The 12,611-nt window shown below is 39.8% G+C and overlaps 1 protein-coding gene across 1 annotated transcript; it reads left to right on the forward strand.

The window, feature by feature from the left end:
* The first annotated feature begins 7,060 nt into the window (after positions 1-7,060).
* smim32 (small integral membrane protein 32) lies at positions 7,061-9,184 on the forward strand. Its single transcript, XM_077248060.1, has 2 exons — positions 7,061-7,634; positions 8,619-9,184. Exon 2 carries the CDS (start codon positions 8,631-8,633, stop codon positions 8,952-8,954), a length of 324 nt encoding a protein of 107 aa, XP_077104175.1. The 5' UTR covers positions 7,061-7,634; positions 8,619-8,630; the 3' UTR covers positions 8,955-9,184.
* The last annotated feature ends 3,427 nt before the right edge of the window (positions 9,185-12,611 follow it).

Consider the following 12,611-nt stretch of genomic DNA (forward strand, 5'->3'; position numbering starts at 1 on the left):
AGTGTATTCAGCTGGCAGCGCAGTATGTGTCTTCCTGCCATCATATGAGGGAGAAGGGCTGAACCCTCTTTCCCATTAAACTGCTCTCTGTACTTATTTTTGTTATTGTATATATTTTTGTTATTTTATTTATTGTGATATATTTATGCATAATATTGAAATGTTTTATTATTATTATTATTATTTTTTTTATTGTTCACTTTTAATGTATCTACATATATGTTTATATATTACTATTGCTTTGGCAATATTGTGCTATTTTACACAGTCATGCCAATAAAGCCCAATTGAATTGAATTGAATTGAATTGAATTGAGAGAGAGGAGAGAGAGAGAGAGAGAGAGAGAGAGAGAGAGAGAGAGAGAGAGAGAGAGAGAGAGAGAGAGAGAGAGAGAGAGACAGAGAGAGAGAGAGAGACAGAGAGAGAGAGAGACAGAGAGAGAGAGAGACAGAGAGAGAGAGAGACAGAGAGAGAGACAGAGAGAGAGAGAGAGAGAGAGAGAGACAGAGACAGAGAGAGAGACAGAGAGAGAGAGAGACAGACAGAGAGAGAGAGAGAGAGAGAGAGAGAGACAGAGAGAGAGAGAGAGAGAGAGAGACCATAGCCTGCCTGGATTGTGTCTGTTTATTTAACAGAGTTATATAAATGAAGTCCTGCCGTCTGCCAGCGCTGGTCCACAGCAAACACATTCTTCATTCCCTGCCGATTTTATACCAGGGTGAGATCAGTGTGTTGCAGCCATTAAATCATGCCTGTGTTTCAAAGTAAATCCTGCAACTATATATATACTATATATTTCAGTTCAGTTTAGAAGAAGATTCTGCATAATTTACACAGACAAACACACATATTCATGTCTTATGAAGAATATGAATGTCTGAGTGATTTTCAGTGCATCAAGCAGGTGAAAATCTTAATCTCGATCTCCACACTACTATTTTAATCCTTATGGTTCCCTTAGATTAAGCCAGGATTAGGCCTTAGTTCAAATAGGACATTTAAGTAGCATTTTTAAATGTGCCTTAAAAAGACACATTAATGGTGTGCATCTTGAGACAAAACCATGGCTCTGATATATTTTAAGATCTGTCAATGCAATTTGCTTTCAGTTAAGGCAGCTCAAACATGCATCTTAGTTTGGGGCTAGACTAGTTTAAGAACATGTATGACTATTTGAATTCTAAATATGAGCAATAGTGACGCTTGACTTAGCAAGTTCCAATTTAACAAACCTCAACAAATCTCAGCGAGAGTCTGAATCCCAAACATCATGTTGTAACTTCCTAAATTGCATGCTTTGCCATCAGTTGACGTTAAAGCACTTTTCATAAGCCTCCCTGAAGTACGTCTGCTAAATGCAGAAAATATAATCTGCATGACGTGATCTATTTTAAGTGCTAAACTAATTCCATGGCGCACCTCTATAAACATTTCCAGTCATTTCCCTCTTCACCTCATGTGCATTTCTGTCCCGAGCCGCTCGGTGACCCAGCCACAAACGTCAGTGGGATGCTAACTTCACAGAACCTCGAAAAGACCCAGAGCTGGACTTGATGAAGAGCGTGTGAATCGCAGATCTTAATTAGGGAACACAGGAGACTCTATGGCCTGTGGCGGGAAGGCTTATCTCACATTACCGCGTGTCTCTCCTGCCGAGAACAAGCTCCAGTCATCAGCGGGAACGTAGGAGGAAAGCTTGCGCATCCGGTTAACTACGTGCGTTTCTTCTGGGACGAGAGAGCTGAGGGGGGAGAACGGTAGCATTTCCTTAACATATACGTGTTAAATTCTAGTGCCAGGCCAGATACTAATTAGGGCGAATGAAGATATGTTTGTTCGGTGGTCTAAAAATACTCCCTTGCATTTCTTTTCTCGCTTGCTTCCGTCCACTCTATCTCTAGAATCATAACGGCCCTCCAGGTGGAATTTCATAAAGGCGAGGGACTTATTTTGTCAGCGAGTGGATTAGAGGTAGATTGAACTGGACAGCGCAAGAACAGAGAAATGGGTCAGTGTATTGGTGGGGGAGGCAGGAAGGTTCCCGGTGGCAAAACTGGCCCTTTACAGGAAAAGTGTCATTTGCAAAGCAATTATAATCTCCTTAGCCCGACGCAATGACAGCTACGCTCTTCCCTTCAGCGGGAGCAAATACCTCCGGAGGATATTTATGCTGAGCTGCGGCGTGGAGATTTCTGCACTTTAGGCAAAGCGCTTGTGTGTAAGATGCTTACACGAGGCGACAAAGTCTTCCCAGAGCACATTAACCTGGTCGTATAATGCAGACTGGCATGTTTCCAGGCTTTGGCAGTCGTGTGACAGCTTTTCCCCAAATGTTTCAGGCAGCATTTAATAAAAGGTGAATAATGTGGCCAGTTAGAATCACAAAGCGTGAGGCTTTGTAGGACCCGATATACTCGTACAAAGTCCTCTTTTCATTCTTCACTAAAAATAAGATAAGTTGAGATGCAGCCTTGGGTAAATACGCGCTGTACGCTTTCTTCTCAACAAAACAAACAAGCAGTCACGTTTATAGCACTTTATGCTTTAGAGCAATGTTGGCCATCGGGAGTGAACTTTCACAAGATGTTTTGAACTCCCTAAACGAAATCCAAATGAACTCTTTGTAACGTTTTGACCTGATTATGTTGGAAATGATTTCATACCAGTTATTTCTTTTGAAGTAGGCCTGTATCTGTCCTAAGGGTGTTTTGGATTGTTTCAGGTGTCTGGGTGTGATTTGAAAGAATTTCACTTATGTGTCTGTGAAACGCTTCAAAACAAACTCCAAGAGCATCTGAGAACGTACTTTAAGTTTATGGTTAAGTTCAGAACCTGACATTCAGTGGTTAAAGTGGGATTTGGTAGGTGGGGGAACCCTCAAATTTTGTGTAGGTGCAAAAGGGAAAAATGAATCACCGTAGGACAACACATTGAGTATCGTGGTATAGCAATATTTTTTGGGGCAGTCATGGCCTAATAGTAACAGAGTTGGACTGGTGACCCAAAGGTTGCTGGTTCGATTCCAGTACCGGCAGGAATATGACTGAGGTGTCCTTGAGCAAGGCACCTAACCCCCAATCGCTCCCCGGGCACCACCCAAGGCTGCCCGCTGCTCCGGGTGTGTGTATCCACATTTGCAGTGTGTGTGTTCACTACTCTGCTCCTAATGTGTGTGCACTTACTTGGATGGGTTAAATGCAGAGGTCAAATTCCAAGTATGGGTTAGCATACTTGGCCATCACGTGTCACTTTCACTTTAACTTTTTGGGACAAGAGGGTCACTGCGCCACATATCACAATACTTATTTATTTGATATTTTAATGGTTTTATTTTGGTCTATCAACACTGATATGATGACGATATTATATTAAAATTGCTGAACACTGGGACAAAAATTGAGCCCTGGCTTTGTAACCACATGAGCCCAAATTACCCCCCACAGCCATGTGGATTTAAATGTGAGGTAGTTAGGGGGGTTCGGGGCATCCCTCGAGAAAATTTTTATTTCTCTGACCTACATATGTGCAATTTAAGACTTTTGAAGGCCAAAAATGGATAATAAATAGCTTTAAAACCATGTCAGTGTGCATTTAATTATTGGTCAATTATTGGTCTCTCATCTTAATCTTTCTTTTTCTCTCAGTCTCCTTATCCTGCCGTATTTCTTCCCCTCCTAAAGCTGAACTTTGACTGATAGTCTTCATTTTCGTCTGTGTCAGTGAAGAAAGTAAACATAGGCTCAACTGATGAGTTTTATGAATCATTTTCTTAGATAAGTTAATTTGCTCAAGGCTACCAGGTCAGTATTGCCAATAGGAACCTTCTACAAGCTTTGGAATTTGAAAAGTAATTTTAAATAATACAAATTATAGGCTACGTTTAACGCCGTTGGTGGAATTGGCTGACGTTCCCTCAGGCATGCGTTGTGGAAACGCGTCAAAGTATTCTCAGGTATAAATATGCAGCATTAATGCACGGACCGGTGATTTTGAACGAATATTTAATGTCGATAATGGCCACATAATATTAAAACTAATCCTGCTATTGATATCTTTGTAAGACTGCCGACCCTATAGAACAATGGCAAGGGAAAGCAATGTCCGACGAAATATCGAACATTAAACTAACTTTTACCGCACTCAACCACCGTGAGTGCATTTCACGCATTTATAATCATTCGCGTTCAGCGGGGAGGAAGGGAGGTTGGTCGGCCAGTCGGTCCATCTCGGGACCAGCGAGATTCGTTGAGATTAATGAATCTATTTATTTAATAATTTATCTGAGGTGCCGGAACGGCCAACTATATATATATTTCAATTGTAGTTTTTTAAAAAGGCATCTGAAATGATAAACTAAGTGCAATGTAGTGTTGTCAAAAATATTTTTCGATACATTGGCCTATCCATACTGAAATATCTTAAACGCTTACAGTAGGCCTACTAATTTCCCGCAGAATAGATACACGATATCAGCTGCTCTTTCTCTCTCTCTCATCTCTCCGACAGCGAGTCACACACAAACCCTTTACTCACTCGTTTCATTTGCTCCAGATGTTACAGGGCTTGAATTGCGGCATTGGATTACACATACTGCGCATAATTTTTCTCATTCCCGCAGATTTTGTGCTCACACCCAAAGTGCGCTCAGATAAAGAGTTAATACATAAATGCTTATGTTCTTAAACAGTCAAATACACACAAAATAATGTCAAAATGCCAGTCTTGGTGAGTATTCTCGTAAACACAGTCAGTCATGTTTTAAGTGAACGTAAACAGTTGAGAAAGAAAACGCATTTGTATAACAGTATATGGATCCGTGCGTCAGGTCTTAAACTGACAGCGGCCTAACAATACCTGAATACGAGATAATATTAAAATATCTATGATGTCTATGATATCTCGATGTCCAAATTGTGGCCGGTGATAATGCTGAGTGGCTAATAATTTTGTAAAACTATTAGCCACAGTGGCTGGTGAGCAAAATACTTAATGTCAAGCCCTGGTTAAGTTTGCTAATAATATGCATTATGAATGCGCAACGCATTCTCATCCTTTGGCGTCATTTAGGTGACGCCATATGACATTTCGTCGAAATCTTACACACATGGCATCCTTTAGCGTCAATATAACACGCACTGTTATGTATAGGTTTAGGTCTGGGGTAGAGTACGGTTATGACGCCTTGGGATCTGCGTCTCATATTCACGCTAAACGATGCCATGTGCGTTGGATTTAGACGAGCGCCACCTGTATGACGCCTTGGGTTCTGCGTCTCATATTGATGCTAAAGGATGCCATGTGCGTAAGATTTCAACGAAATGTACAAAGCGTCACATGTATGACGCCAAAGGATGAGAACGGGCTGGAATGCAGAGCACTCCAGGTTCGCTTTTTTCACAAATATGTGATTCTAAATATCTTTGGTTATAGATTACCATGCAAAAATAATGATGTCGCAATTGAGGAGATGAGATGAGATGAGATGAGATGCCTGTTCTAGTTCTATTCAGATTACAGATTGAGAGGCATAAAACTCTTAAAGTACTTCAGTTTATGCAAATTGCAGGGTGCGGGTTTAAAGGATGGTTCTCTTAAAGAAGTGTTTTTATTCCATAGTTGTGTCCTGGTGTTTTAAAAAGCCCAGAAACCGAAACATTGATCTGAAGAACCTATAATGTAACATGAATAGCTTTCTTTAATCATAGAAAAGCCACATAGCAATAAAAGCCCTAAAACGCTTCTTGATAAGAGGATTCTGAAGGAATAATTCCTTGAAATATGAGAATTGTCATCATTTTCTTTAAAATGCAGCAAATATCAACTTATGAAGAAGCTTTATTTTTAATGGTTTGGTGAAACTGCTACATAAACACTTTCTGTCTAAATGACATTTTATGGTCGTGTCCAATCGGCCCGTCTGTTCACTTCAGTGGGGTCACCCAACCAATGTGACGCTGTCCTCATCGCACAGTTCATTGCTAATTCAAGACAGATGCTGATGAATTTTGATGAGTCATTTAACCTCTGAGCTGTGATATGATGTGATCAACACAAGGAGGGTGTGTCCTCAAAGTTATATGAATATTAATGAGCTTCAACACTAAACAATGACCTGCGTCTTCATTGAGAGGTTACTTGAACATCACACTCAGCAGTGCTAATTCCTTAAGAAAAATTGAATGAATGGATCAGCTAGATTAGTAAAATGATGAGCTGATTCTTATCTAGAGATTATCCCAAACTTGGCACATTATGCATGCCAGGTTTATTTTGTATTAAAGAGAAAGTCTCTTCTCTCAGGCTCTTCAAATCCACTAGACTCCATTGTCTCATTAGGTTTTATTGCATAATTTTAACTGTAAGAGACTAAGATCTCTACTATACAGTATTTGGTGAAAAACTAAAAAAATCTATTTGGAAAAATGTAAACGCTTTTGGAAGAATGAGTCATCTCATAATTTACAATAAAAACATGTACTGATGTCCCAAGAATTTTCTATGTGACATTTTTTTAGTGTTTCTTCTCTTCTTATCAATGATTTTGTCTTATGTCTTATATTCTTAAACACATGTTTATTGAATGTTTTAGAGTCATGTGTTACCGTGGTGGTGTTTTGTATTTGTGTGCACCTTCTATATATATATATATATATATATATATATATATATCAGTATTTGTCTCAGCTTGTAGAAAAGCTGCTTGTGATGAGCTTTAATTCTCTGTGGCTTTGTCTGTCTCATTACCACAGGTGTTTACTATGGTTTCCAGCAAACTTTAGTAAGCCTACGTCAGTCACCACAGCCTAATGGATGAGAATACAGTTCAACGACGACTGTAACACACATTTGATGATCCAACATGCGACACCACGCACAGTTCTGAGCCAGAATAAGTCATCATGACATCAGCAGCAAAAACGGTCCCTTTAAATGTCTGGCTCAGCTGATAGGCTGCATGTTTGTTTCTCTCTCTCTCTCTCTCTCTCTCTCTCTCTCTCTCTCTCTCTCTCTCTCTCTCTCTCTCTCTCTCTCCCTGTAAAACCTCTCCGAGACATTCCGCACCCTCCTGAAACTCTTCCACTTACTTGTTCTCAAATTGAAGAGTCTGTCTGAGAGAGAGACATTTACGCGTCTCCGTCTCCATTGCGCACAGAGAACTGCTCGTTTATCTTTCGTTTCTATGTTTCCTTCATTTGTTCTCTTCCTCTCCAGCCGAACCGGATCGATTGGCACCCATCACCTGAGGTAGTGGATGACGGATGCGCGTGTGGAGAGCCACTTTCCCCGGATATAAACCTTCCAAACCATGGACACCTGTGTGAAAGGAGTGATTCTGTGTATGCGAAGACACTGAGATCCGTTGTGAGCTGTTATTACCCTTCACTGCGCGTTTATTGAAACGTTTGGGGAGATTTGGATCCGTCTGTGTGATTGGAGAGGTCCACTCTCTCCGATAGCGCAAGACTCGATGGAAACGCACATTGTGGGACATGGATAGACTGTTTGCGCCATCTGTGGATGTAGTGCCGATGACCAGAGCCCCCGTCTGAGGTGTGTTGTTGGTCTGCTGGTCTTGGGGAGAGTGTGGTATGCGAACGCAACGACTCGCCCTCCTGTCCGAGGCGCACAGACAGTGAGTGGATCCCCTGCGCAACGCTTATCTTAACGCTTACCTCAACGCTGTTTACATTTGCTTTTAGTAGATTATATATATTTTTTGCTATTGCATTAAAATATCGTTTTGAATAGCCTGTATTTACATTATAGATAAAGGAGACTGGGGTAAGCTGTTACATCTTTTATTCTATGTAAAAGCTTATTTCTTAGATTAGGTGTATTTTTTTTATGAAACTTAATTACTGTGCAGACACAAATATTAAAGTCTTGATCAGATACATTATTTCACCGTAGTTGCCCTGCGTAAAATATGCTGTTTATTGAGCACACGTTGAACTTATATCGGGGGATGTTGGCACAATATATGGGGTAAGTTATCTCAATGAGTTTGAGAAGAAAACCTTTGTTAAAAATATATATAAAATGTTATCTGAAGTAACTAAAAAGCAAAATATGAATGAAATAAAAATGAAAAAAGTCCTATAAACTCAATTAATGAAAGAGCAAAAATAGGCTTAAATAAATAAACAAAACATTGTTTTGGCCAGAGGAAAGTGTTTGTTAAGGAACTGTACAAATCCATGTGACAACTTGCCCCAACCTGCCTTGTATGTAAAATACGTATCATGAGGGCACATTCAACACTTCAGTTTAAATCCACCTGTATTATATATGTACAGTGACTTTTGTGTTATTTTATGTCAATATGATTTAACTGTGTTCACTTATTTAGCCAACCAGTATAATAAACATATGTTGATATTAGGTTATTAGAGGAAAACATTCACAAAAAACACTGCTAGGGAAAACCACCAAACAAAACCTCTGCTACAGAAAAGAAGCATTTGTACAATTTGACTCAAAACCTGAGATAAAGACTCGGTGACAACTAGCCCCAGTGTGTTTCAAATCGGTTTAGTCAATTATAATGCTTATACTGCATGTGACTGTTTCCTACTATTATAATCATACATATCTGGAGTATATTTGTGTGTTGCAGTCTAGATTCATCATGCTGAGGCAGATGCTGTTGAACTCGACGGCTGCGGCGCGAGACTTCGACCTGATGACCCACACACACACGCAGGCGCCGCTGAACGTGTCCCACGGGCCCGTGAGTGTGTCTGCCCTCCTGAAGCCCACGGGCCGCGGGAGCTCGCTGCGAGAGGGAGAGCACGACAAACCCGACCTGGCCACGTATGTGGTGATGTGTCTGGTGCTTTTCCTCCTCGTCCTCCTCATCGTGTTCTTCATCAATTGTCAGCTGAGGAACTCTTTCTTCGCCTCCATGCCTTACGACCGGTCACTGCGAGAGGCCCGCAGCTCCTACAAATAACCGCGTTTGACCCGAAACCATTGGAACGTAGGATGCAAAGCCGTTCGGATAACAGAACCAGCCCGGATTGAAGTCGAACTCATTGATCTGTCTGTATATAGTGACTGTTTCGTACTTCTGCACGGCCTTTTCTGTCCATATAGGGTTTATCACAAGTTGTGTGCATTATGTAAAACAGATTATTTTCTTGTACGGTGTTAAACCATGATTAAATCTCACATTCATGACCATCTGTGTCTGAAAAATGTGCAAAAAGCCCTGCTGATATTGATCACGGTTGATGAGAAGAAGCAAACATGAGGCTTAAGAAACCGGCTCATGGTTTACCCTTTTTTTGCCCTCAGAGCTTACGGCCTAGGGTTTAAAGGAATCATTTCTTCACTCTAAAAAATGCTGGGTTGTTTTAACCCAATTTTGGGTCAAACATGGACAAACCCAGCCATTGGGTTAAATTTTTAAATTACATTTTTAACCCAATGTTTGAGTTTGTCCATATTTGACCCAAAATTGATTAAAACAACCCAGCATTTTTAGAGTGTTCATCCTCATGTCATCATTTACATCCTTTAACTTGCGTTTTCCAACCCTGGGGTGCGTTTCCCGTTTAACAATGTCATTCGTTGATTAACTACCATAGAACATTCTAAAAAATGCTGGGTTGTTTCAACTCAAATGTGGGTCAAATATGGACAAACCGAACCATTGGGTTAAAAATGTCATCTACAAACCTAACTCAACAGTTGGGTTTGTCCATTTTTTACCCAAATTTGGGTTAAAACAACAGAGTGCAATGTATCGTTGGAGAAACTAACCAACTACTAGTCTCGACTGTTTCCTGAAAACACAGTCACATGGCTCCACCTCTGTCGTTTGAACAACATTTGTTCAGCAATATAGGACTGATGTCATAAACAGAAGGAGTAATAACTTCTGATGATTAATCTATTCCAGATCTCGAGATGCTGCTGTAACGAACATGAAACCTAATGATTACCTCACTGTTTTTCTTCCATGTCATTTTGCTTTATTTAATGTTTGATTCATCACCGGTTCCCTCGTACGTCATACTCTAGACTTCCCTTGTGCACATGTGCTCTTCGAAACTGATTGTTGACATGCTAATATATATATATATATATATATATATATATATATTGGGATTAAATATATAGAATGTACTGAATATTAGCTTACTTCTTGTGCTCAAGAGCTTGATCTATTTAAGTCCATATGTCGTTTTAAGAAGAAACTATGCATCAAACCACAGGTCAAGAGCTGCAGTTCCAACTTTAGTTTGTGATGCTGTTTCTGGAAATGGCAAATCATTGAGTTATGTTGGGAACGACAGAACTTCGACCATATTTGGCTAACAATGCTTTCAGGAAACACAAAACACCCCTGTATGAATGTATTTCTTCCATTAAAAACAATAGAATAAGTTTTAATAATTCATGAGTTGCATGAACAACATTTATGGGTGTTTAATCCAGTGTTATTTTAGTATTATTCATATTGTTTATTAATATTTTAAATAAGCATTCATATTTGTATTTTAGTTTGTTTTTAGTAATTTTGTTACATTTAGCTTTAATTAACTTTCATAGTCATTTTAGTATTATAATTCCGCCTTATTTTAACTCAGTTAGTTGCCAATCTGTTTATGGTTTCATCTGATAATTATATTTATAACTACTTAACAAAAACTAGGCTATTTTTAGAACTTAGTTAAAAATAACACAGGTTTGATTTGAACAATCTTCCACAGAAGAAAGTAAGTCATTTGGGTGAGTAAATGATGGCAGAATTATAATTTTAGGGTTGAATTGTTCCATTAAAGATCTGAGTTAAAGAGTTTCAGATTCAAGCCCTTATAAATCATCACCATTGTGTCCTGTGAGACTCTTCGGATGAAAGCAACAACTAAATGAGTGAAGCAGTCATTAGTCCGGCTTCCAGCACCTGAGCCTAAATCATCTATCGACGTTTGTCTGACAGTTATTCTCCTGAAGTTACGTAAGACGCCAGCGCCAGCAGAGATATAAATCAATCTGATATCTGTCTTAATCCGCATCCGATGCGGTAAAGCTGCGATGACAGACGCAGAGAGTCAGGTGCGACTCGATAAGAGAGAGACGCCGGGGCCCGTGATATGAAACCAAGACATATGAATGTGTCTCTCTCCTCAAGAGCCGAGCCTGAGCAGCTCACAAACACTGAGGGAAACAAATGGCCATGACAGAAATATCCAACTGTTATGAGGGAGATATTGTTCAGGTAAGCCCTGCATTGTGAGGACAAAATGTCCCCTCAAAGATGCAGTACCAGAAATCCTTGTCCTTGTGGGGACATATTTTGGTCCCCATGAGGAAAACAGCTTATAAATCATACTAAGTGATGATTTTTTTTGTTTTGAAAATGTAAAATTGCAGATAGTTTTGTGTGATGGGTTTGTTTAGGGGTAGTCAAGTGTAAGGGGACAGAATATACAGTTTAGTATAAACATCATTATGACTAAGTCCCTATAAAGATAGTGAACCAGACATGTGTGTGTGTGTGTGTCTGTATGTATGTGAGAGATAGAGAGAGAGAGAGAGAGAGAGACAAAGAGAGAGAGAAAGATCTATGGAGATTTGATGTGTTAAATACAAGCTAATGTTTATGTAGTGTTCATTGTATGATAGATGAAAGTTCATTTGACCTATTCAGTAATTCCCACCAGGGATTTCTGCTTTTATTGCTTTAAAACATGCAATTGGACACTAATTTACTGACACTAATTCGGACTCTAATGTACTGTTTTTAGTAGCCTATACTGAGCCAAAAACACTTCATGCGCGCCTTTTTTCAACTGAGAAACTGCTTCCTAAAGAGACAAAATAATATTTCTAAAAATGGCACATTTTTAGTGTAAAGCTTTAGGTTAATCTGTATATTCAGGAAAAACAATATGTGTGAGCAGTCCTGCATGACAGAGAATATTCTCATTACTTCACAAGAAACCATCATTACCATGAAGTCTGTGAGTCCGGGGCCCTTCGCTGTCAGGAGCCCCAGATGTTCCTGTGGGTTTCGCGCGCTGGTGGGATTTAGATGAGAGCTCTGAGTAAATTGGAGTGTGTGTGGTAGAGAAAAATGACTCAGTGTGAAACTGAGTCAGCACATTTACAATGAAACACACCGTGACGAATGAGGACAATATCTTGACCGATTTCTGCAGAACTTGAGGAAATATTGTGCATTGCTTAAAAAAAAAAGAGTCTTTCTGCACAGAGCTTTTCCTTTTTGTCCCTTCATGGCACACGTGACCGTCCGAGGCCTTTTAATTCCACACACCGCTGAATAGTCAACTCTCAGCTACTCCTCTCCAGTGTTCCCGAAGTTGGGCATTAAAGTTAATGACACTGGGAAGAGGAACAGAGTGAAACGACTCTTAATGTGTCTTAACCAGTATGAATTCATTACAATCCGTTCTGCTTTCAACTTTTAATGGGAAACGCACATCTGAAACGAGTCTAATTAAAACGTTCCCCTATTTAAACAACATGAAACATCTTCTGACCAGCAGGGGGCGCGCTTCACTTGCAGTGACGGCGCAGTGAGTTATCCATGCCACTTCCACAGTTTTCAGACTGATTGATTTTAGTTGTTGTGATTAGA

The sequence above is a fragment of the Siphateles boraxobius genome, unplaced genomic scaffold (genome assembly GCF_051911475.1).
Source record: "Siphateles boraxobius isolate OS27281-9 unplaced genomic scaffold, OSU_SipBor_1 3, whole genome shotgun sequence".
Taxonomy (NCBI): Eukaryota; Metazoa; Chordata; class Actinopteri; order Cypriniformes; family Leuciscidae; genus Siphateles; species Siphateles boraxobius.

Coding starts and splice junctions, on each gene's coding strand:
- smim32 (XM_077248060.1), top strand. CDS start 8,631: ATGCTGAGGCAGATGCTGTTGAACTCGACGGCTGCGGCGCGAGACTTC.